The 23,678-nt window shown below is 41.8% G+C and overlaps 1 protein-coding gene across 2 annotated transcripts in view; it reads left to right on the top strand.

Annotated features, from left to right (window-relative positions):
* The first annotated feature begins 3,299 nt into the window (after positions 1-3,299).
* The window catches only part of nhsb (Nance-Horan syndrome b (congenital cataracts and dental anomalies)), a 63,989-nt gene continuing 43,610 nt past the window's right edge, over positions 3,300-23,678 (top strand). For both annotated transcript variants that reach the window (XM_086180130.1, XM_086180124.1), the window contains exon 1: positions 3,300-3,888. In XM_086180130.1, the coding sequence (XP_086036256.1) occupies positions 3,609-3,888 (280 nt within the window). In that variant the 5' untranslated portion in view covers positions 3,300-3,608. The remainder of the gene's footprint in view (positions 3,889-23,678) is intronic.

Genomic DNA, 23,678 nt, shown 5'->3' with positions numbered 1-23,678 from the left:
GATACTAAGGTAGTGAGGATTATCGTCACTCTCCTAGCAGGGTCAGCTCCTCCGTTCCCCACAACAAGATAGTGCTGTCACCAGAGACACCGGGCTGGAGGGAGGAACACTGATAGGAACAAGAAATACTCACACGAATATCTAATCATTATGACATGGACAAGTCTTTTTGATATGGTTTTTGTTGAAATGTTGGGCTGCTTGAAGGTTTTGGTGAATCTGTCCTGTTGACTGGTTCTTGTTTCATCCAAACTGGTTGATTGTTCGAGCCCCCTGGGTTAGATGCGGCTGTCACAGGTGGATGTTAATTCAAAAGCACCAGAGGTGAATTGAATCATGGTCTTGTTTGTCAGAAAATATTGGGTTAAATCTCAACTCTATCAATCTATCAATTTCGCAATCATGCTGAAATCTATGATCTTATGGATCATGTTCTTTTAAAGTTTTCCTCAAGTGTAATTTCTTTTAAAAAAAATGTAACAGATTTGTAGAAAATGTCTAGGAAAGAGGAAACGATCTAAATGGTTGAGTTTCTAACCTCCTTATCTGGAGACAGTGGGTTTCCTGGCCTGTAAACTGCAACACATGCACACTGAGACCATAAACGCTGATAAGAGCAGAGGCTCGGGTTCATTATTGAGATTTATTACACCAAATGATTATTGAACAGTCACTCTCAACTGTAACCTGCAAAAATACATAAGTATTTATCAGAATTAAAACTTTGGAAAGGAAGACATGAATCTTCTCATTTAGAGGTACTACTCTGTCTTTTCACCTTCTCAATACTGGGACGTTACATGAGGCAACAGCGCCCTCATGTGGATTCAGCTGCTGCTCTCAAGCCTAACGTAAAACATGTTGCTTTTTTCCCCAGCCCATATTAAAAACAGCTCATATGTGAGAATAATTGGCTCCACATGAATAAATGCAGTCCAACCTGATGCTACAATAGGAGGTTAAATGTACAGTCACACTTCTGTGTTAAAACTAAGCCATCCTTGGTTTAATTGAGAATCTTCAAAGTCCAAATTCAATCTCTGTGCTTGGATCACACTGTTGGTGCGTTTGTGAAAACACAAGGAAGGAATTTCATCTATTTAAAGGCAGTTTACTATCACAACAGCAAGTCAGTGAGAGGTTTTGATGTTTTCAGTGCAGAAACTAGACTTCTCTTCACTTGGACAGTGACACAGTGAGGACACTGAGGATAATGTCTCCTTAAATTAAAAATCGAATTGTAAAGACATTCAGACATGGAGACTCAAATCATTGGGACTTGGATCCTGACTGCACATGGTATTTAGACCTGAGTCAAGCATTTAATAACTTGTGAAAAAAATTCAAGACTTGACTTGGAAGTTTAAAACTCAAGACTTGAGCAGAGACATGATGACTTAAATAACTTGATTGTTTTTAGACTGAAACCATAAAATGAAAATAGAGTGTATGAGGGTTTTTTTAATGGAGTAAATATATATTTAAATCAGTAATGTAAGTAAAAATAAGTTGACAGCTGACTAAAGGAAGTTAAAATGTTTTTAAATGGGGTTGAAATACATTTAAAACAGTAAATGAGGTAATAATAGGTTAATAATACTGTTAGTTACATGACCTTAAACAGGACTTGACTTGCCTGAGTCAGGATTTGACCTGACCAAGAAAATTTGATTCATGACTCACTTGTGACTTGAAGGCTAAGACTCAGCACAAGTGTGACTTGGTCCAACCTCAGAATTGATTAAAGTCTTAAGCAAATGTTGTGTGTGTGAAGAAACTTTTTGAGTATTTGTAAAAACCCAAGCCAACCCGTGGCTGCAGCATGAGTTTCCCTGTAAGCTCATTGTCAGTTTGCAGGGGTGCATATATACGCGCTGCACCGAGCATGCTTGTCTTCTTGGCAGCTCTGAGTGAGGCCCCCTGATAGGTTACTGTCAATCTGCTGCGCCTCAAATTTGCTGCAGCAGCAGGTTTACTGCGGACATGTCTATATACAAGCTGAGCCTAGAGGCTATAGGCTAATCATGGTGAATGAAAGAGACAACAGCAGGGCTTAGCACCCAGGAAGCTCACAATCAGCAAAATCTGTTGACCGGACAGTGTTCAGGTACAGTGCAGCCTCCTGCTGGCCATCAACTGTTCAGTCTTGGAAGTTAGAGGCTCTGTGTCCAACCTCATATTACATTAAACTTCACTCACTCATCATGTGACGTGGGTTGGAGTGGTGGAGTGTTTTTGAACAAGCTTGTGGGAAGCCAGGAGCTTTGTATTACCACTCTTTGGGAGCTTTCCTTCTTTACATGTTACATTTTGGACGTCTAACACCTTGTGCAGCAGCCACAGTGCCTGTGAGCCCTGACATGTCTGCCAGTGCTGTGTGGTGACTGTTTTCATTTATACAATTAACATCTGACCTCACAAAGATCAAAACTGGGGACCACAATTTGTTCATTTTGTTGCATTTTGTGTTTTGGACAAAGAATCACTTTGAGAACATTTGGAAACTGTGAACAATATCAATGCCAAGCGAGGCTTGGAGAAAATCATAATTATTGAACAACGGATATACGCCTCAGCCAGTTTGGCTTAGAAATGTTTTAAAGATAACTGCCTGTCTGATGGCGTGTCAAGATGCCTTTGAAGAAAATGAAATTCAACTAAAAAAAAAAAAATCGATTTTTTTTTTTTTTTTCAAATTAGGAAAAACACCAACACCACTTTCAGGTTTCTGTTCCAGACTCAGTTCAATCAGCAGATGTTTCCCATTCCATTTTTAGGTCACGACTGTTCATTGCCAATGTGAGGTCAGCTCGTCTCTCCGTGATGTAAAACTTGTCTGCAGGTTAATTTTTGTGACGGTTTCCTGTCACCAGCCGATTACATCTCCTGGTTTTACCTCAAGTCTTCCCTCTCATTCCCTCAGCCTTCACGCTGTTCAGGCCACAGAGACCAGAAGCGTCAAGATCCACACAAATAACCACAGTATCACCGGAAAAGCAAGGGCAGGCTTACAAAATAAAAGCCTTACATATGCAGAACGGTAACAGTTACAGCTTTTTTAATGTATATATCTTAATATATATGTATATATATGTATATATATACACTTGTGTTTTAGTTCAATGCTTATGACGCTGTGTCTCACACGTGTTTCTCTAACACGCATCCTGTATTCTTGTCTTATTCTAAACTGGTGTCGCCATCAGTGCTTTTAATTCTATCAGACCGGGTTGGTTATTTTGAAATCTCGCAGTGCTGCTTCCTACTGCTTCTGGCAGCTTTGAGCATGCACGGAGACAACCCATGATCGCAGACTCAACACGCATCCTCACACCACTGACCTGGGCTTAGCTGTGTCCTGCATGTGTGTGCATGTGTGTGCGTGTGTGAGCGGGAGTGTGAGTGATCCCCAGAAAGCAGCAGCAGGATGGAGGATCTCAAGGAGACGCTGGGAACTTTGGATTGACGCCCGGGAATAACGCGCGGTCGGCCTGACTCCTCATCGGGTTTCTCGTGGATTTATTTATTTGGATGTTGTCCCTCTTTTTTCTTTTTCTAGGCAGTGGGAATTTACACTTGGCTTATATCTATTATTTTTGGCGTGCAAAATGCCATTCGCCAAAAGGATTGTGGAGCCACAGCTTCTGTGCAGGCACCAGATCCCCAACGATGAAGGTCTGCTCTTCGAGGACCTGTGTGCCATCAGTAACGTGGTTCTGTCCCGGACCTTGCGACAGCTGTCCGACCTGGCCCGGCACGCCTGCTCCTTGTTTCAGGAGCTGGAAAACGACATCATTAGCACCAACCAGCGAGTCTGGGTCCTCCAGAACAAAATAGGCCAGATACAGCAGACTGCCAATGCCCTAGACCCTAAAAAGGAGGCAGTGCGTAAGTAGACCACCACAACTGTGTGTGTGTGTGTGTGTGTGTGTGTGTGTGTGTGTGTGTGTGTGTATATATATATATATATGATAGGATATATATATATATCCTATCATATATATATATATATATATATATATATATATATATATATATATATATATATATCCTCCTAAGAAAATTCTCATAATCTACACCTGTGCAATGTGTGCTTCATTCATAGCTGCTTCGAAGGGCGCCCACCTTAAAAATATTTTACCCTGATACACGCCAGCCATATAGCCGCGGACGCTCTCTCACCCCCCCCCCCCCCCCCCAATTGAAATGTGTCACACGATCGCTTTTCCACATTTGACCATGCACTTCGATGCGTTTTCACCGCGCAGAATGTGCTGACTGCTCAATGATTTCCAGACTCGGATGTGTGTGTTTCCGTCGACGAGTGGGAGAACAGTGCGTGTGTGTGTGTGTGTGTGTGTGTGTGTGTGTGTGTGTGTGTGTGTAGCGAGGAGCGGAGCGGAGGGGCGTGTGTTGCCGCTGCATTGGCTCAGCATCGCCGTGTCGCTACTGCGGGTAGCGCACACCTGAAGCATGTTCGGCGCTCTTTCTGGGCCACGCTGCTTCATTCATTCCGAGTGCGAACATTTATATTCATGTGTGTGCATGTGTGAATATATGAAGTTCAGTGTGCGTGTGTGTGCGTGTGTGTGCGTGTGTCACAGGCAACTCCCCGTGCGCCAAACCCACCCTTTCCACATGCAGCGGCACCAACCCAGCATCAGTAATGACTCCAGTTGTCCGTGCTGCCGCTGCTGCTGTGGGGTGAACGTGAACTGATCGCGATGAGATGTTCAGGTGTCGCTTTGATTGCAGTGCATGTGGACGGTCACACGCCTCGCGTGAACGACAGACCACGCAATTCCATGCAACAGCGTGTTCTGTACAGCGGCTGCATATTATTTATGTCCTCTGCAGTCTCTCGAGCGAGCCTCTTGGATTTCTGGGTTGTTTTTTTCTAGTTCAGTTCCGTGCAGTGAGCTTCACCTCTGCTATCATAATGCAGGCAAATATAAGAGCATTTTAGGCTTGGTTTAAAGCTAGGCTTAAGAACTCCCTCTTTAAATTTACCCCCCACCCCCAACACATACACACACGTCAATGCACGTGTCAGCGAGGCAGACGATGTCTTATTCCAGGACGTGTAATGCCTGTTTATGCTTGTTTGCTGTGGAGCTGTATGAATGAGGCTCTGTGAGACTCCTTGGTCTCTTGGAATTACATTTGTTGTTGGCTTCTGCTTGTTGCTGTTTACTTTCTTCAGTAGAAAAGCACCCACTCCAATTCTTGCACAGTGACCCAACTGATAAAGACAAACTGTTAGAAAGTGCTTCTACATGCCAGCCCTGCTAAACAGAACCAGTCTCTCTGGTGATACACTTGTTGGACTCAGAAAATCCTGATGTACTGATTCCTTAACCAGGTTGTGTGTGCATGTACTTCTATAATGCAGCACTGTCAGATTACATTGAATCTTAATTGTCATGGATTCATAAGATTTTACATGTTTACATTTCCTTTTTTTACGTGAGCTCCAGGTCAGTGGTGTCCAGCTTGGGGCTCAAGCCCCTGTTATTGTAATGCGATGCTTTTCAAGTAGATTTAAGCTCATATTCTGCTACCATGAAAGTAGTGCTTCATTACCTTCTGTTTGTTCAGACAAAAGTGTCAAATGTTTTTGGGATTCATTTCTGACATAACTTTGCTCTGAACCGAGTCCTGTAGACCAGGGGCTGCCAAACCTTATAGCTCAGGAACCCAAAAATGAAGGTGCCGGTGACCTCAAAGCCCAGCTATTCACATTCTAAAACTGTTTGCACACACATGTATACACACAAACACACACACACACACACACACACACACACACACACACACACACACACACTGATAATCCAATATGAGCATGAAATTTATTTTTTTTCAAAATAATGGCAATGCAATATCATCAATTCAGCCATATGTTTGCAATAGTTGTTTAGCAACAGTTTTTAATATTCCCACCTGTAATAACATGACCCCTGACTGTCATTTCAGCTGTGTTACAGCACCTCTAGTTCACAGCACCTCTAGTTCAGTTGATGTTATACAGCCTCAAATTCAGACGATGTTATAGCAGCTCTATGTCAGACGATGCTATTGCAGCTCTATGTCAGACGATGCTATAGCAGCTCTATGTCAGACGATGCTATAGCAGCTCTATGTCAGACGATGTTATTGCAGCTCTATGTCAGACGATGCTATAGCAGCTCTATGTCAGACGATGCTATAGCAGCTCTATGTCAGACGATGCTATAGCAGCTCTATGTCAGACGATGTTATTGCAGCTCTATGTCAGACGATGTTATAGCAGCTCTATGTCAGACGATGTTATAGCAGCTCTATGTCAGACGATGTTATAGCAGCTCTATGTCAGACGATGTTAAAGCAGCTCTATGTCAGACGATGTTATAGCAGCTCTATGTCAGACGATGCTATAGCAGCTCTATGTCAGACGATGTTATTGCAGCTCTATGTCAGACGATGTTATAGCAGCTCTATGTCAGACGATGTTATAGCAGCTCTATGTCAGACGATGTTATAGCAGCTCTATGTCAGACGATGCTATAGCAGCTCTATGTCAGACGATGTTATTGCAGCTCTATGTCAGACGATGCTATAGCAGCTCTATGTCAGACGATGTTATTGCAGCTCTATGTCAGACGATGCTATAGCAGCTCTATGTCAGACGATGTTATTGCAGCTCTATGTCAGACGATGCTATAGCAGCTCTATGTCAGACGATGTTATTGCAGCTCTATGTCAGACGATGTTATTGCAGCTCTATGTCAGACGATGCTATAGCAGCTCTATGTCAGACGATGTTATTGCAGCTCTATGTCAGACGATGTTATAGCAGCTCTATGTCAGACGATGTTATAGCAGCTCTATGTCAGACGATGTTATAGCAGCTCTATGTCAGACGATGTTATTGCAGCTCTATGTCAGACGATGTTATAGCAGCTCTATGTCAGACGATGTTATAGCAGCTCTATGTCAGACGATGTTATTGCAGCTCTATGTCAGACGATGTTATAGCAGCTCTATGTCAGACGATGTTATAGCAGCTCTATGTCAGACGATGTTATAGCAGCTCTATGTCAGACGATGTTATAGCAGCTCTATGTCAGATGCCTTTATAGCAGCAGTCTTTCAGGCAAAGCTAGTTAATTTCATGAAAGCACTAGTTAATGTCATGTTATGCAGCTCTAACTTTTTAGTTAGTGTTGTGACCACTCTATTTGAGATGGTTTAGTGCAATAACTTATTATATATGCATGTTATTATTAAGTATGGTGTTATTTCTATTACAGTTAGTGTCTTGAGTTACAGTGTACAAGTGATCAACTTGAAGTTGAACGGAAATTTTGACTGAAATCATTTTGACTCAGTTTACCTGTTGAGTTATCAACAGTTGGTGGTGCATCAATTCTTTACTCTGATTTTTTTTTGTTGATAGTAAAAATACACAATATTGTCAACATTCATTCTTAGGGTTTACGGTGCAAAGTAGATGGAAACTACAACTAGACTTGTCTAGATCTTCACTATTTGGGTGACTGGATTTTTTATTGGATGGGTTGTGAGGAAAGAAGATGCAAAAATGTTCTTGTGTGTTTGGGACTCCAACTTGTTTAAAGAGTGAGTGCTTTGTAAGTAAATTCTCACCACCCTTGGATGCGCACTAAACTTCTGCTATTTTTATTCTGCTTTCAAAAGGGCTATTATACTTTTTGCTGCTCTCAGACGGTAGCAATAACCCTGAGGAACTAAATATCTCTGTGTCCACAAAGACAGATTCAGTGTCAGTGACAACAGAGTTTCCTCACTTCTGTGTCAAGTGTATCAGGATTCGAGGCGGTCAATATGGTGCAAGCTTGGATTGATTCTGGACGTGGCAGTAGGCAGTGCTCAGATGGCGATCAAGCAGATTGCATCTGTCATGGTCATGGAAAACAATGTGTTGTGTTGGATATTTCTCCAAATTTGTTGATCTTTATGACTGCTTACAACAGTGGTCCCCAAACTACGGCCCGCGGGCCAGATACGATTGATTTTTTTTTTCCATCTGTGTATTTGTATTTGATAATAAAATTGATAACTAGCTATGAACTGTTTTCATTATTAACTATTAAGGTGTGTTCACTAAGGCTGCAACGATTAGTCAACGTTGTCAACAAAAATCGTTAATAGAAATAGTCGACAATGAATTCCATCGTCGACTTTTGTCGCCACACGCGTTTTTCCAACAGAGTGAGGCATCACACTTGATTATAATCTCTGCCGAGAGCCGCTCATGCGCAAGAGCGTCTCTGTCTCTGAGCGGGAACATACAGAAATGGCGGCGTCAACATCAGGTATGCGTACCAAAACTTCTAAAGTTTGGGAGCATTTTAGCCTGGATACGGCGAATAAAAAGACTACTTGTAGAGGTTGCAAAGCAGACCGTGCGTGTCATGGCAGGACCTCGGTTATGCACGAACATTTGAAGAAGCCCGTCGGGCAGTTGAACGAAATGGAGTCTGACTCGCCTCAGTGAGATTCAAGTAACATTCAAGCCAGTACGGTTTTTATGACACACATCGTACATTTTATAAGTGTATTTTCACTATAAAAGCGAGCTCTAGCGTTATGCCAGACTGTGCCTGACAAACGTATTTTGAATTAATGAATGTTCAATAAAAGATGTATTTTTCATTGTACCCATCTTTCTTGTTTATTATCATTTGCCACATAATTAAATCAACTTCATGCTAAATTTAAGAAAAAAGTTAATAATTATCCGATTAGTCGACTAATCGTTTCAATAGTCGGTGACCAGACAACTATGAAAATAGTCGTTAGTTGCAGCCCTAATGTTCACACCAAACGCAACGCGAATTTTCACGTCACTTTATTCGTGTGAATTTGATCGCTGGATCAATATGTTCATATTCGCGAATAAAGCGACGCAAAAATTCACATTGCCGTTTGGTGTGAACAGTCAGTTAGTAACTATTTCATACATGCATAGAGCGTGACATTCTATTCCACCCTTCTGCAGTCTGTGCCCCTGTCTGTCAACCCCCAGAAAAAAATCCTAGACCCGAACCCAGAGAGGGTTATTTGGTTGTGTGGCTTTCTGGAAAACAATACATTTTTAAATTTAGGCACCCCTGCGATCGTCCCACTTTTTCTGTTACAAACTGACCCCGGCCCCCATCAGAGAAGGGAAAAGTTATGTGGCCCTCACAGAAAAAAGTTTGGGGACCCCTGGCTTACAATTTAACGGGGCATTCCACTATTTTCACACAGGATGTGGGTTCTCATCATGGAGAGTCTTATTAATCCAAAGCAGTTTCATAATGGGGATCTTTACATCTGAAAACATTTCAAATTGACACAGAGGCTCAAAAATTGCAGCTGTGCTGTGGCGTTTTGAAAGATTTGGAACAAGTACCTTTCACCACTTTACCAGAATTGAAAGCCATGACCATAAAAGACAAGCATACTGACAAGGATGCTAAAACTCATGCGCTAATGTCTGTAGCCACCACTTCTGTAAAGGTGTTCTGTACAGTTTTACCTAACGATGGCTACAAAAACACATTTTTAATTATAGAAAGTTTGAATCCAGCATGTAGAGGATTGAAGGTCTGGATATCTGTTACTCTGCTCTGTTGAATCTGAAAATCAAATATATTTATATTTCCTCTGAGACTTATGGAGGAGCAGAACCAAAATGGCAGGAGTTCCTCTTTGATGGGCTTAGTTAGAAACTCTGTTGCAGCTATCTTTGTTTGATGAGTGAGCTCTGAAATCTTAAGTGTAACACCCATCTATTATGATTCTCCCCACCTCATCCAGCAGCTGAGAAACTGCCACCGAGAAGCATTTCAGAAAAACACCGGTTTCAAATGGTGGAACTCCTTAAACACAAGGTCAAATTAGTGTTGGGAGACATTAGTGTCGGAAAAAGTTAACGACATTTGCATTTGGTTATTAAGACCTGACACACGGAGATGGACCCAGCAGTATCTCACTGACGAGAGACAAGAGATGTCTCGGCTTTATTGTAGCGCTGCCCCGTGTCATTTAGACAGGAAACTGTATGCACATAAGAGCACACATGTAGACAGGATTATGTTGTGGTACACAAATTTATGGATCCTGTAGTTGACATGATAAGACTATAAATCGAAAACAGAAACAACAGTTTGATGAATAACCGTTAAATGGAGTGGCGTAGAATAGGAAGACAAGTGGGCAACACTGGAAAGGCCTTGCAGAAACAGTTTTAATGAATTAATGCTTGTGCAAGTGTCAATCCTTTGTTACTCCTTCATGACTTTTGTATAGTTGCCCTGAAAACTACAATTAGCAACAGGTTTCCATTGCCAATAAATCAAACGGTTACTGTCACTGGCTCAGCTTACATGACTCCAGAGAGATCTATCAGCATGCTTTGTAGCTTTGTAGTTCTATTTAGCTATTTATCCTCTTTTAGCTCGTTGTTTTGACGTATCAGCAACACCTTAAAGATCTGAACCTGAAGAGTATTTTAGCTTCACGTCTCTTGTGCAAATTTGACCAGAGGGTTGTCTTTTTTTACAGTGTTCATTCATCCCGAATAGTCAATAGACAGTCGGGACTTTTGAGAATCTTTATCAAAAGAGAAGCATGACAGCGCTTGGATGACGTTGTGAAACGTAACATGATATCGATCACATCACCAAGCCATACAAGTCTGGCTGGAATACATTGGAATTCAATGAATTTGAGTCTGTGTTTTGCTCTTTTTTATAACCAGAGGACATGCTGTGTATTTTACTCCAGCCACATGATGTAGCTTTAAACATGGTGACAAAAACAACCAGTAATGATAATATTACAGTATCGGCATCAGTAACCGTATCGGTATGGAACAAATGTGGATCATTGCAACTAAAGCTAAATATCAGTAATCGCATATCATTCCTTACGTGTTATTTGATGTAATGTCATCATTTTCTGTTGTGAAGATGACTTTGAATTACTTGGGCGCAATTGTCCACTGATCTGCACTGTAGTGGGACACATTTTGGCTCCAGAGAGGAGTCAGTAGTAACCCAAAGATGGCTGAATTCTCCAGCAGTGAACACACACAAGGTTGAAGAGATATAAAAATATAGGTCTTTAGCAAAGAAACTGTACTGCTCTGGCAACACTGGTTTGCCAATAAAGCAAATTTGACTTTGAGTTTGAGGGAGTGTGGCCTGTGGCAGCGGGGGACTGGTCCGTCTGGCTAGTCTGCATAGTAACAGTAGAGAGAGAGAGCAAGGTGTCTGTTTTAACCTTTTAGCTGAGTCAATCTCTCGAGCTGGGCCTGCATCTTAACTTGTTTTTTTGTGGTGTTGCCAGAAACAGCTCAGGAGCACAGATCATACTGAAGCTGTGTCTTGAGGATGAAAGTGATCTAACAAAAGGATGGAGAGAAAACAGACTAGTCTATGAGCTTCAGTTGTCTGGAAGTAAATGTTTTGGTTGTTTTTGGGTTTTGTTTTGTTTTGTTTTTTTGCTTTCTGTGTCTCACCTGCAAATACGCACAGAAATCCTTTCATAAGATAGAGAACATCGTATTGTGCTGCTGGTCAACAGCCATTATTATGTTCAGTGTGGTTCTGTGTGTAGTTCAAGGACCTAATTTCAACCATGCAAGGCAGGTTAGGGTGTGTTCAGTCCAGGCATATCTTCCGGGTTCCGTCTTACATCTAACCACTGCAACCTCACACACACGCGCACACACACGCGCGCGCACACACACACACACACACACACACACACACACACACTCACACACGCCATGAGCACAAGATTCCATATGAAGATTTATCTGCATTCTTAAGGCCATTTTCAATGTCCCTCTCTTTCTCTCTCTTTACCGCCATCTTTGCATATGTGTCCATTCTCCTCCTCCTTCTCCTCCTCCTCCTCCTCCTCTCTATCTATACCTCGTCCGTCACTGCCCTACTTTCCCCATCATCAGCAACATGGAGAGACTTCTGCCTCTTGACAGCATATTTAATGTTTAATGCACTTTGATTTCCACCCAGACACTTACAAGCAAGAGAGGAAAGGAGAGGAGAGGAAAGATGAGAAAGAGGAGAGGAGAGGAGAGGGCATTGCTTCTATTGTGAGAAATGATGAAACATAACTGATAATACGGTTTAGAAAATATGAATGGATGCTTTGCTTAATTACCACAATAACAAAAAAAGGCCTAATGAAGCCCCACAAAAAAATGATATATAGTTTCCAGATTGTCAATATGACAGTAGATTGAATAAACCTACCAGCCAGATGTTAAAAGTACAGTAATATTTATATTATCAAGAGAAAGGAATTGTTCTGTAAAGCTATCTTAATGATCCTTCTCTGTGAGTTAACTGGTTTTGGGGGTCCTCAGAGGCTTTGTGTAGGCTGGCTTGTTTCATATCCTGTAGGAGTTGTAGAGTATCGCTGGACCTGCTGCTGGTCAACACGGCTGCCTGGGTTTCTGGTGCCTGTAACTGTAACTGTAGCGATTATTTAGAGGGAATTCTACATCAGGTGTGGGGGGGGGGGTGGTTAGGATTCAGCATCTTTTATTTTGTTGCATGACTCTAGAAAATTCATCTCCTCTGCAAATCTTCAGGCCCACTGCGCGTGAAGCATGTGTCCCTTTCCCTACAGGAAAAGCTAGCTACCTTCATGCAACACAATCATGCAGTAAAGCAGGCGTGCACAGTTCTTGTGTTGAATAATTGCAAAGATTTAATGTGTTTTTTCAAAATGTACCAAACAGAGATGTTCTTGCATGTTTGGTGAGCAGTTACGGAAGTAGCAGTCCTGGTCCCCCATCTTGGTTTCTTTGCAAGGGCATCATCACTGCTTCCTGAGCTGAGCATCACCTGTGGTGACTTCAGTTATCTTACAGAAGTAAAAAAGGAGAGAGAACAGTCTTCATCCCATACAGCAGAATGCTGACAGGTTGAATCAACTGTCTCTCCTGTGCTGGAAATCGGGATACACAAGACTACGATTTGTCACCATCATTCACTTCACAGAAAGACTAAACAATTTATCCTTGATGACTCAAACATTGAACAGGTAGTTGAATTTTGAAAAAGCAATGTCTAATGTTGGGCTTGAAAGTAGTAAAGTATCAATATCTAACAACATTATAATTTCCTGTGGCCTAAGATACACACATAGAGATGGAGATGCATGAGACATGACATTCTGGTTAGTTCCTGTGGAGGAATTTTCTGTGACAACGGAATTTGTCGGACACATGAACCAGGCTGGAGACTCAGAGACGACTGACACTGGACACTTTACCGGACGTCCACGACAGATCTAAAAGGTTCGCTGTGAGATGAGGTTGAGCTCAGCTCCCCCAGAACATGTGTCTGACATTTGTAAACAGTCATACTAGTAATGTCAGGCACTACCCAGCAACACCGAATTAGAATATTCTTTTGACTTTCATGCAGTCTAAACACAGCTACACATCTAGACAACGCTGGTGTCTTAAGCATCAGCTTTATTATCAGTAAGTGTTCTGACTATGAATTTACAACTATGAAAGGCGCCGCAGGTTCACTCCCAATTCAGGCCAGGGCCCTGGGCTCAGACCAGCTTTTGACCTTGCAGACGAATTATGAAACTGAGGTACAAGAAAGTTCAAACAGAGGATACCACCTAAAATTCTTTATCAGTTCCCAACACAACTTCAACAACAAAAACGTCAGCTGTCATCAGGATTGTTTCCCAACCTACATTCAACCGAATATCTACATCTAACAACATTACTGGCCCGATCATCCTTTAGTGTGTGTCGATCACGTCCTGAAGCGTTAACCGTGGGACCTCAGGTTAACCTCGTCTATAAAGTCAAAATAAAAAGACCAGACTATAATATAAAGTAAACCTCCAGAGCATCGCACCAATCCAGTTTTCACAATTAGAAGCATTCCTCCAAACCTACATCTAAAAGAGAGCATTGACTGATGCGGGCTGTCAGCCAATCAGAGCCTGAAAGAGACACTAATCTGTGTGTGCACAGGGTGAGCTGCTTTAATTGAAATGCATGGGCTGTTTTATGTTTCAGATATATATGAGTATTCAAGTGGAAGTGGCTCCAAGTAGAATGAATGTGCTTTAATTGTATTAAATCATTGCATGACAACAAAACCAAAATGTGCATTTTTACAAATTCCTTTATTACATTACACAAGGCAACAGTGAGCTCTGCTTGACTCACTGGGTACTTATTTTATTCAGCTCCTCACGGTCTCTTATGTCATGGAGAGTAAAAATCATCACAGCACATTTTCTGTCCTCATGCCCCAATTACCTCTGTGCTAATTTTGGCTAAAGTGATTCCACTGCCTCATATACAGTAACACACTTACACTTGACATCTCAGAACGCACACATGAACACACCAGCTCAGGAACGTAGCCACACAAGGAAGTAGTACACACACGCACGCAACCCATTGAACTCGGCAAGCCTCTTCTTTCTGTCTCTCATGTTATCATTGGAAATTCTGCTTTAAGTGCCCCTGTCTGTGTTGCAGTGTGCAATAAAACATGCATGCTGGACTTCTGTACATCACAGCGGTTGGCTGGATGGATGGATGGCTGGCAGGCCAGATTTCTGGAGATGATTCCTCGTCTGTAGAAGCTGAGCTCATGCTTTTTTTATGTTGTTGTTCTGCTAGGCTGTGTTTTTATGCCAAAAATAAGCAAACTGCTGAAATTTGATAAATAATCTGTAATGCAGAGATTTCTGTAACCCTGTGTCTGTTAAAATTAATTAGAATAAAAAGATCAGGTGCACACTACATCTCAGGCAACATAACTATGATGTCTAAGTTGCATTTTGAGTAAAACTTGGAGTTGCAGTATGTCAGCGTGTACATCAATGTGTCTGTCCATGCATAAATGTCTGTCTGGTGTGTGTGTGTGTGTGTGCGTGTGTGTGTGTGTGTGTGTGTGTGTGTGTGTGTGCGTGCGTGCGCACGTTTCCTCCGGTGACATGCTAAACTGACTCGTCCTGAACTGCTGTCATCCCTGTCAAGAGACCCCATCATCATCACCATTCCCCCAAAATCTTTGACAGATGGCTTGGAACCAGAACTAAATGTACACACTCAGCAATCTCTCTGGGTGTGTGTGGTTGTCAGCGTCTGTGCCACAAGCGGACATCTCTGTAATCTGGTGACTCTGGCATGTAGCAAACTGGAATTCCACGAGGGCCGATGAGTAACTTTACTCCTTGTGTAGTATTGCATAATAATAAAGTACAAAAAGATTGGCGAGCTAATTCTGAGTGGAAGCATGATAGTGATTATGGGGAGGGGGTAAATTAACAGATTTACTCATCTTTTTAATTCGGATAATGCAGGAAATAGACCTATTCATTTGTAAAGATCGCAAATGTTTACCGTTAGATGTTAAGTGGAGCAGTGGACCCATGTTCAGGCTGCCGGGAGGATCTAAAAGGAACAGGATATTTTCATTTGGTTGCAAACCTCTGTACTGTACTTGATTATTGTTGTAATAATTGTAACATTATTGAAATTGTTGGTACATAATTGAAATTATATCATAAATACAGACTACAGAGCAGCTGAATGGACAATCTGACAAAGAAAGGAAGTGCTAAAATACAGGTGAACTGATGACTCAAGATGCAGGTGAAGAGCAGGAAACACCCCCCCCCCCCGCGAGCCTTAACAAAATAAGAGGTAGAAAATGGATGGATGGATGGATAGACCAACATTCCAAAGAGTGCAAAAACTGCAAAAGTGGTTGATGTTGATTTAGCTTTAGTCATTTTATTTTTTACATGGTTTTAATGTGCGATCACTTGTGTTTTATTATGAAAATTCTGCAATTGATCATTTTGTTCTTTAAAGAGATCCTAATGTCCTCAGTGACCCAGTTTCTCCTCCACCTTGAACACGAAGAAGCTTTGAGACACCAACATACTGAATATGTCATTTGATGAACAAGGGAGAACCCAGTGGGATGGCATGGCTCAGGGGTAGAGTGGTCGTCTAGCAACCAAAGGGTCGCTGGTTCGATCCCCGACCCCGGTGACCATGTCGAAGTGTCCTTGAGCAAGATACTGAACCCATAATTGCTCCTGATGAGTAGGTTGGCGCCTTACATGGTAGCCTCCACCATCAGTGTGTGAGTGCGTGTGTGAATGAGATGACACTGTAAAGCGCTTTGAGTGCCGCTAAGGTAGAAAAGCGCTATATAAATTGAGTCCATTTACCAGTTTAACCCAGAATGCAGCACAATCACAAGTTCAAGGATCAACTATCATTGACCTTCATTTGATTGTTCTGACTGTACATGAGGCACAGGAATGTTCAGTATGGTGTCCCACACATTCCAGGGAAACCTGAAAAGATGAGAACCACTGACCTGCAGAACCAGAGAGCACCCTCACTTCTAAATACTGCAGTTTGGAAGATTCATAAATTGTTTTTTTGTCTGTTCCTTTCCATTTCTGAGTCCAGCACATTTTCAGCTTCTTCACATCTAAAACTCCAGCCAGGATGCTAACGTGACCAGACCTCAAGCTAGCATCGACACTTCAGACAACCTCATTTTTAAAAAGCGTGAACTTCATTTCAGTAAGCTGTGTTCTGTGAGGCCGCCTCAGAATTCTGTGTCAGGGACTTTGGGGTTAGCTAACATCCTGTAGGCTCCTAAGACACATGAACGAAAGAAAATGATTTAATCGAATGGTTCCTCCTTCCCATTTATTATTAGACTGATTGCTTCAAATGCTGGTTTTGGTTCTGAGTTCAATCATTTTGAGCTGCTGCTTTTCCCAGTGATTATGTTCGAGAAAATGTTTTGTAACATTGTCACATGAGGGACCAGATTTGACTGCCACAGCAGCGTCGTCTCCGGGGGGGCTTGCTGGAAAGGTAAATGGTTGTCCATTGTTTTCTTGAGTTGCATTGCAGCAGTATAATGACTGATCCATAGTTGAAATATCCACATGCTCTGTCAGGACAATTTTTTGCCAAAGTTTAGGCTGTTTGGGATCTTTCTCATGAGAAATGTTTGGTCTGTGCTGCTCTCTCTGGTTTGGAGCTCATGGACTTCATGTACTCCGGTGCACCTTCAAATGTAAATGTGAAGACAGCTGGTTGTTTGCTAAGGTTGCCAAGGACATGCCATCAAATGTGATCAAAGAAGGAGTGTTTCAGTGCCTAAATCTTACTAAATAAAAATAATAAAAAAAAGAATACGTTTTGCTGCGCTCTCTCTCTCTCTCTCTCTCTCTCTCTCTCTCTCTCTCTCTCTCTCTCTCTCTCTCTCTCAGTGTTTTCCTCACAGCATCACAAGAAAGTCCCTTGCATAGACTCTCACAGATGGGCATGTTTGTGCTTTGCAGGGGTGCTGTTGGCAAACAGTGTTAAAAATACCAAGATGAAAAGGAAAATGCAGGAGAGACAGAGGAAAAAAGAATACCACAAAAGACGCAGGTTTTTTTCATTCACTGAAACTCCCATCCATCCATCCATCCATTTCCTGTACTGCTTATCCGTTAAGGGTCAACGAGGGTGGGGGGGCTGGAGCCTATACCAGCTGACATTGGGTGAGAGGCGGGGTTCATCTTGGACGGGTCGCCAGTCCGTTGCAGGGCCATCAGGAGCAATTAGGGATTCAGTATTTTGCTCAAGGACACCTGGACATGGTCACCGGGGGAAGTGAGGATCGAACCAGCAACCGTTTGGTTGCTAAACGGCCACTCTACATCTGAGCCATGCCGCCCTCACTGAAACATAATATACTTATTTCACAGAGAAGCCGTGATCACGATCATCTTAAAACTTAACATTTTTAACCACTAAATGTGGTCTGTGTGTTCTTCTTTATGCTAGATCAGTTATGGTCACATATACTGAAACTGCACCTTGCAGGTTCTGCAGACATTAACTAGAACTACCGGACCTGTCAGCTGGTGCAGGCAGGAATTAGCAGATGAGAAAAATAGGATGGAAAGCCAATTATATCAATAATGTTGTGACCACATTCTTCTGTGGATTTCAGAATATGGACAGTAGAGATTATGAGTATCAAGTGGGGATTTAGGAGCAGAGCTTGGACAGTTGAGATGAGGAAGAGCTGCTGGGTGGACTTAGTAAAGCATCAGCATAAGATGGAAACAGATGGAGTTAGAAAAAGCTTAGGAGAGGTTGTCTGCTGCTTGTTTTAAGGACTGAGCTGCTCTTAAGGAGTTCCTTCGAAACAGATTGTCTCTATAAGAACCTTAGCACATTGTCAGGAAGAGACAACATAATTGGACTACTAGCAACCCCTGCCTTGAAGAAGCCAACACACACGCCATACTCAGCATGAGTGTGTGTGTTTGTGTGTGCGTACTATTTTCAGTATCATGAAAATATTTGAAGTTTTTTTTTGCAAAGATTGATGTTGTGTAGATATAATTAACTGAAAAAGGAACCGCATATAAGTCAAAATATTACATATTTCACTGTAAATTAAAAATATAAAATACAAATATATTGAATAAATGAAATGTGCTGAACTTTGATCGGATTTTTCATGAATTCCCTGAAGGCTTTTTTTTTCCGTTTGTTTTGTTTTTTACAAATGACCTCTTCATTTGAACACAGATTGTAGATTAACACATTTTTAAACAGGCTTTCTCTAAACCAACAAAAAAAGTCATGTGCTAATAAAAAGTCTTTCTAGTGTTTGGCATCTTCAGTTGAGACGCCGTATTAAGGCGAGGTAAATTAATCCAATTTCACAGCGGGTGGGTGAGAGGTGAGGACAGCCAAGTCGAGGCTGCACTAATTAGCCGTATATATGTCACTATTGATTGTATCAGAGAAGCCTACCAAAGCCTACCACTTTCCTCAGCATCACACACAAACGCAGGCTTTACAGTTATGTATACACACACACACACACACACATACACACACACACACACACACACACACACATGCACACACACAAGCATGCTTTTCCTTTCATTTCCAAAAACAGCCACTCCCTTTATTTGGTAACATGTGGAAACACTTTTAATTTCTACAGCAGTTGCACACTAAAGGTGCAGAGGAACATGACACTATAGTGGTGCGAGTAAGTGGCAGGAGGAGTGCATTGAGTTTGCATGGGTATTGTGTCCTGTTTGGTGAGTGCGCTAATGTTGCTCTGGATGGCGGGCCTGAGATGTGTTAGCTAAGCGCTGCAGGCAACCACAGCTGTTAGGAGCAGGAGAGGAAAACAGACTCAGAGACATGCATCCCAGCCAGCCATGCTAGTCGTGTCTGTTCCTGTGGACAGCAGTGGTTCTAGCAGAATGGGTCCAAACAGGCAGGACATGCAGAGATGCTGATGTTTGCTGGTAATATTCACTATTGGGAATTGTTTTCTAATCAAAGCCTCATCTAATCATGATATGAAAACCCATTCCTATTTTGCATTTATATATATTAGGAATAATTGAACTCCAAAATGCAATAAAGCAGCGTTTTTGTCAGCCACCCATAAAGGCCCTGGCTGCTGGGCAATATGAACAAAATCACTATTTTTGCCCTCGATATCATGATAGTGTTGTCTGGATGACTATTGGTTCTTTCACAAAATATTAACACCAGAAAATCTTTTGCTAATGATTAGTAATGAGGATATCATGGCCAACTGGGTAAAGGCAAATATTCAAACAGTTGGAAGTAAGTTCCGAAAATGTTATAACTTGAAACCAGAAAAAGACACCAGTTATGATGTATCGTGATATACTAACAATATCAGGACTAATATCAGGGTATTCACATTATATTGATACGTTATCCTACCTTTATATATCCTGTTTTGTCGGGGAAACCAGTATTGATGACCTACCAGGAGCCTTTTCCATTCAGACACTCAAGTCCTCTGAGGCACAACACAGTAAATACTCATGAAGAATGAAGCATACACCAAAACCTGGACGGTCTGGAGGCGCACTGATGAGCAGGAGGTTTTCTTTGAAGTCATTGTTTTTTTTTTAGCATGTCAATTAACTGCCAATTATTAACATAAATGGAAATATCAAGAGTTATAAATCAAGTGTAAAGGTGCAAGTGCCTGGAGAATGTCCAGACTGATGCTGGGCTGGAATAGAAATGGCAGTTGACTTTATAAAGGCTGTGTGTTTTTCTCACTGCCATCCAGCGGATTGTCTGTGCTACCTCTGCTTTAACGACTGCAACTACTACTCCTCCAGGAGGAGTCGCTCTGCCTCACATCTCCTCTAATTTTACCGTGATCACTTTTTATTACATTTATATATCAGCAGGAGCATCCCAGATTTGAAACATAAACATATGAATCACTTCTATGAAGAGTTCAGATTCTGTGGCTCAAGGAGAGTGTGCCTTCTATTGGTCAGCTGTACTTTGTCATCAACCGCTAAAGATAAATGTATCCAGCGGAGGACAGTGACAATGTCAGGTACAGAAACCAGTACAGAGACCAACTGAAGCTTTGACCCACTGGTGGAATTGTTAAAGTGTCAGCAATCATCCTCAGCGGGCCGTGATGGTACCAAATCTCACAACAATCAAACTTGTAATTGATTAGACATTTAACCCAAAGCTACAAAGGTCTGTGTGGAGGAAAATTCAGAGGATCTGCATTTTCAGCAGGGTTCAACTTTTGAGTTATTACTGGACTTCACAAGAATAAATCCAAAATCCTGAGACATTTGTCAACAGATCACCAAAGTCATGGGTGTACATCATCTGGACCATAAATATGTGCGATAAATCCATCCATCCATTTTCTACCACTTATCCTGTTAAGGGGCGGGGGCGGGGGCGGGGGGGGGGAGGAGAGGTTCACCCTGGACAGGTCACCAGTCCATCACAGGACCAACACATAGAGACAGACAACCATTCACACTCACAGTCACACCTACGGTCAATTTAGAGTATCAATCAGTCTCGTCCCCTCTTGATGTCTTTGGACTGTTGGAGGAAGCTGGAGTACCAGAGAGAACCCACACAGGAACAGGGAGAACATGCAGACTCACACAGAAAGATCCTGTGATGGAGCCGGGACTGGAACCTGGAACCTTCTTGCTGTGAGGGGACAGTGCTGACCACTGCACCACCATTCTGCCCTTGTGTAATAAGTATAATAAGCAAATTGGTGGACCAAACAAACAAACAACAGTCCAACTGCTTTAACTAATCTGCAAAAAAGCAACAACAAATGGAATAGTAAATAAGCTGAGGAGCGGAAAAAAGTTGATAGAAATTGTACGGTACTAATACTCCAGATCAAACATGTATAAAAATAATTACAGTTTCCTGACAGATTCTGCTCCCGTTCTATGATCTAGTAATTATCACCACACAGTTGAATAATTACAGTAGCAAGAAATTACAATTAATTGTATGACTTACAGCAGACTCCTACTGTGTGTGTGTGTGTGTGTGTGTGTGTGTGTGTGTGTGTGTGTGTGTGTGTGTGTGAGCAGATTACTCCACTGAGGCCAAGTCCCTACAGATGACATGTGATAGCAGATTAATAGCCTAACATATTAAAGTCACAATCCCTATTATTTCCCCTTGTATCAGTGCCTAATCAGTTAATATCTAACAGCTGAGGGCTCCGTCTTCATCACTCGCTGCTCCTCTGCGTCACCTTCACCATAATCTAAAATTAATCACAGTTAACTGGCAGATGGTTCTTTTTTATGTACAGTTGTTTTCCAGTTCAGGGTGTTACGTAACACATAGTGGTTTTAGTGATATCACTTAGCACACTGTCTGTTCAAACGTGCAATAACTGATGGTAGTAGAATAAAAAATCAAAAGTATTATGTCATTCCACTGATTTATTTATTTGTTATTATTTTTGTTGAAGTTTACTCAGTTTATAGACCACCCCAAGCAGGAGCCTCCAAGAAATCATCCATCTTGTCTGTCAGGAGCACAAATAGTTGTATTAAATGAAATAATGGGACATCTTATTTGCTCTTTATTTCCTGGTAATCATTTGTTTCTTTCTAGCCTGAGTGTGATCATCCCTCAAACATGCTGACACCAACCATAACTGCCCAGGTGTCTCAAATGCAGAAACATAATTACATAAACACTATTTTACTTCAAAGATTTATTCGAATTGCGAACCTTGACCCCCAGGACATCACGGCAACATGTTAACATACCTTTCCCCCATCAGTGTGTGGAGACCAAATGCAAATTTCCTCACGGGGAAAATTTTTATTACTTTATTTATTACTTGCGTTTGCACTGCGGCGTGATCAAGCTGTGAACAAGGCTTGGTCGTCTCCAACCGCTTATAAATGCTTGCCTGAAACAGCAAATTTGCTCATTTCTCTCAGCAAATTTTTCAGTGAATGATGTGATTTGGCTTATTCACATGGTAACTGATCATCTCTTCACTACAGACCAAAGGGATTACTGCTCTAGTACTTTTGATATGTTTATGCTGGTTTGTCATGTCCTTAAATACACACACATTCAAAAACAGAGGTACCAGTGCTCAAATGGGTACAGATGTGTGTTATGGAGGACAGACAGTAGTCTTTGGGCTACTTTGTGCCCTTCATTATTCTCAACATTGCACCTGAGGTAACAAATGCTCCTTTGAGGGAAAATTCTTCAAAAGTTTATCTCTAAGTACAGAGCTGTTCTGGTGTCATTCCTCCATGTTCCAGTCAATGCTTCGCTGAAATGGTAATAAACTATTCAAACCGGGCAGGTTGGAGGCTCCGACTCAGCTGTCTGGTTTGATTTTATTCAAACAAATTATTGTTTATTTAGGGGGGTTTGTTCATTCTGAGATGCATTACATAAAACTCTTACTCTGGAGACTTATTTTCATTTCCTAATTAAAAGCCAAGTTGTCATATTCAGAGCTGCACATACAGAAATATTGACAGATTTGAACGCGGAGTCCTTGGCTGGACAGACTAGACCTTTAATCCATGCGTGTCAAAATGAAGCAGAGCCATATGGTTTGCGGTGGATCAGAAGCGGTGATCCTGAGGATGATACAGCCCCAGCTGAACCTTTGTACACCGCGTTTACACCATCTGATGTTTATCACTGCACCACGGTCACAGCCCTGAAAAAGGACTGATCTCACTCTATCCTGTCGCTCATTATCACATGGTAAACAGCTAATGCATGTTAATGTGTCTCTCTCCTTTTAGTGCCTGCACCACACACTATTACTGAGGCACTAGAAGGAAAAAATGTAACAATAATGACGTCTAGACATGGAGGGTTAGGTTTTCTCTGGTGTCTCCTTCAGTTGTTGTTTCTTTCATGATGTGAGACCTCTCTTAAGAAGAGGCCAGATGCCTTCTTCTCTGGTTTCACACAAACACAAACACACACACACACACACACACACACACACACACACACACACACACACACACACGCTCAAACATTGATGTGCGCGCACGTACACACAAAAGCACATACGACAAACACACAGATGCACAAATCCATGACCAACACTTGGAAGTCCCATAGAAACTGGCCCTCCTCTCATCCTTGGGATAAAAGGGGGGATAATGCATTATACATTTGCTCTCCACTTCAACTGCTCATTATATTAGAGCCACAGCCTTCGCTGAAAAACAGGTAGTTTCACACGAGTCAGACACTC

The sequence above is a fragment of the Aulostomus chinensis genome, chromosome 2 (genome assembly GCF_037954235.1).
Source record: "Aulostomus chinensis isolate RoL2024-O1b breed Wild chromosome 2, RoL_Achi_v1.0, whole genome shotgun sequence".
In the NCBI taxonomy this organism is placed as follows: domain Eukaryota; kingdom Metazoa; phylum Chordata; class Actinopteri; order Syngnathiformes; family Aulostomidae; genus Aulostomus; species Aulostomus chinensis.
Note: the sequence above shows the minus strand (reverse complement) of the source record. Positions and strands in the feature narration are given on the sequence as shown.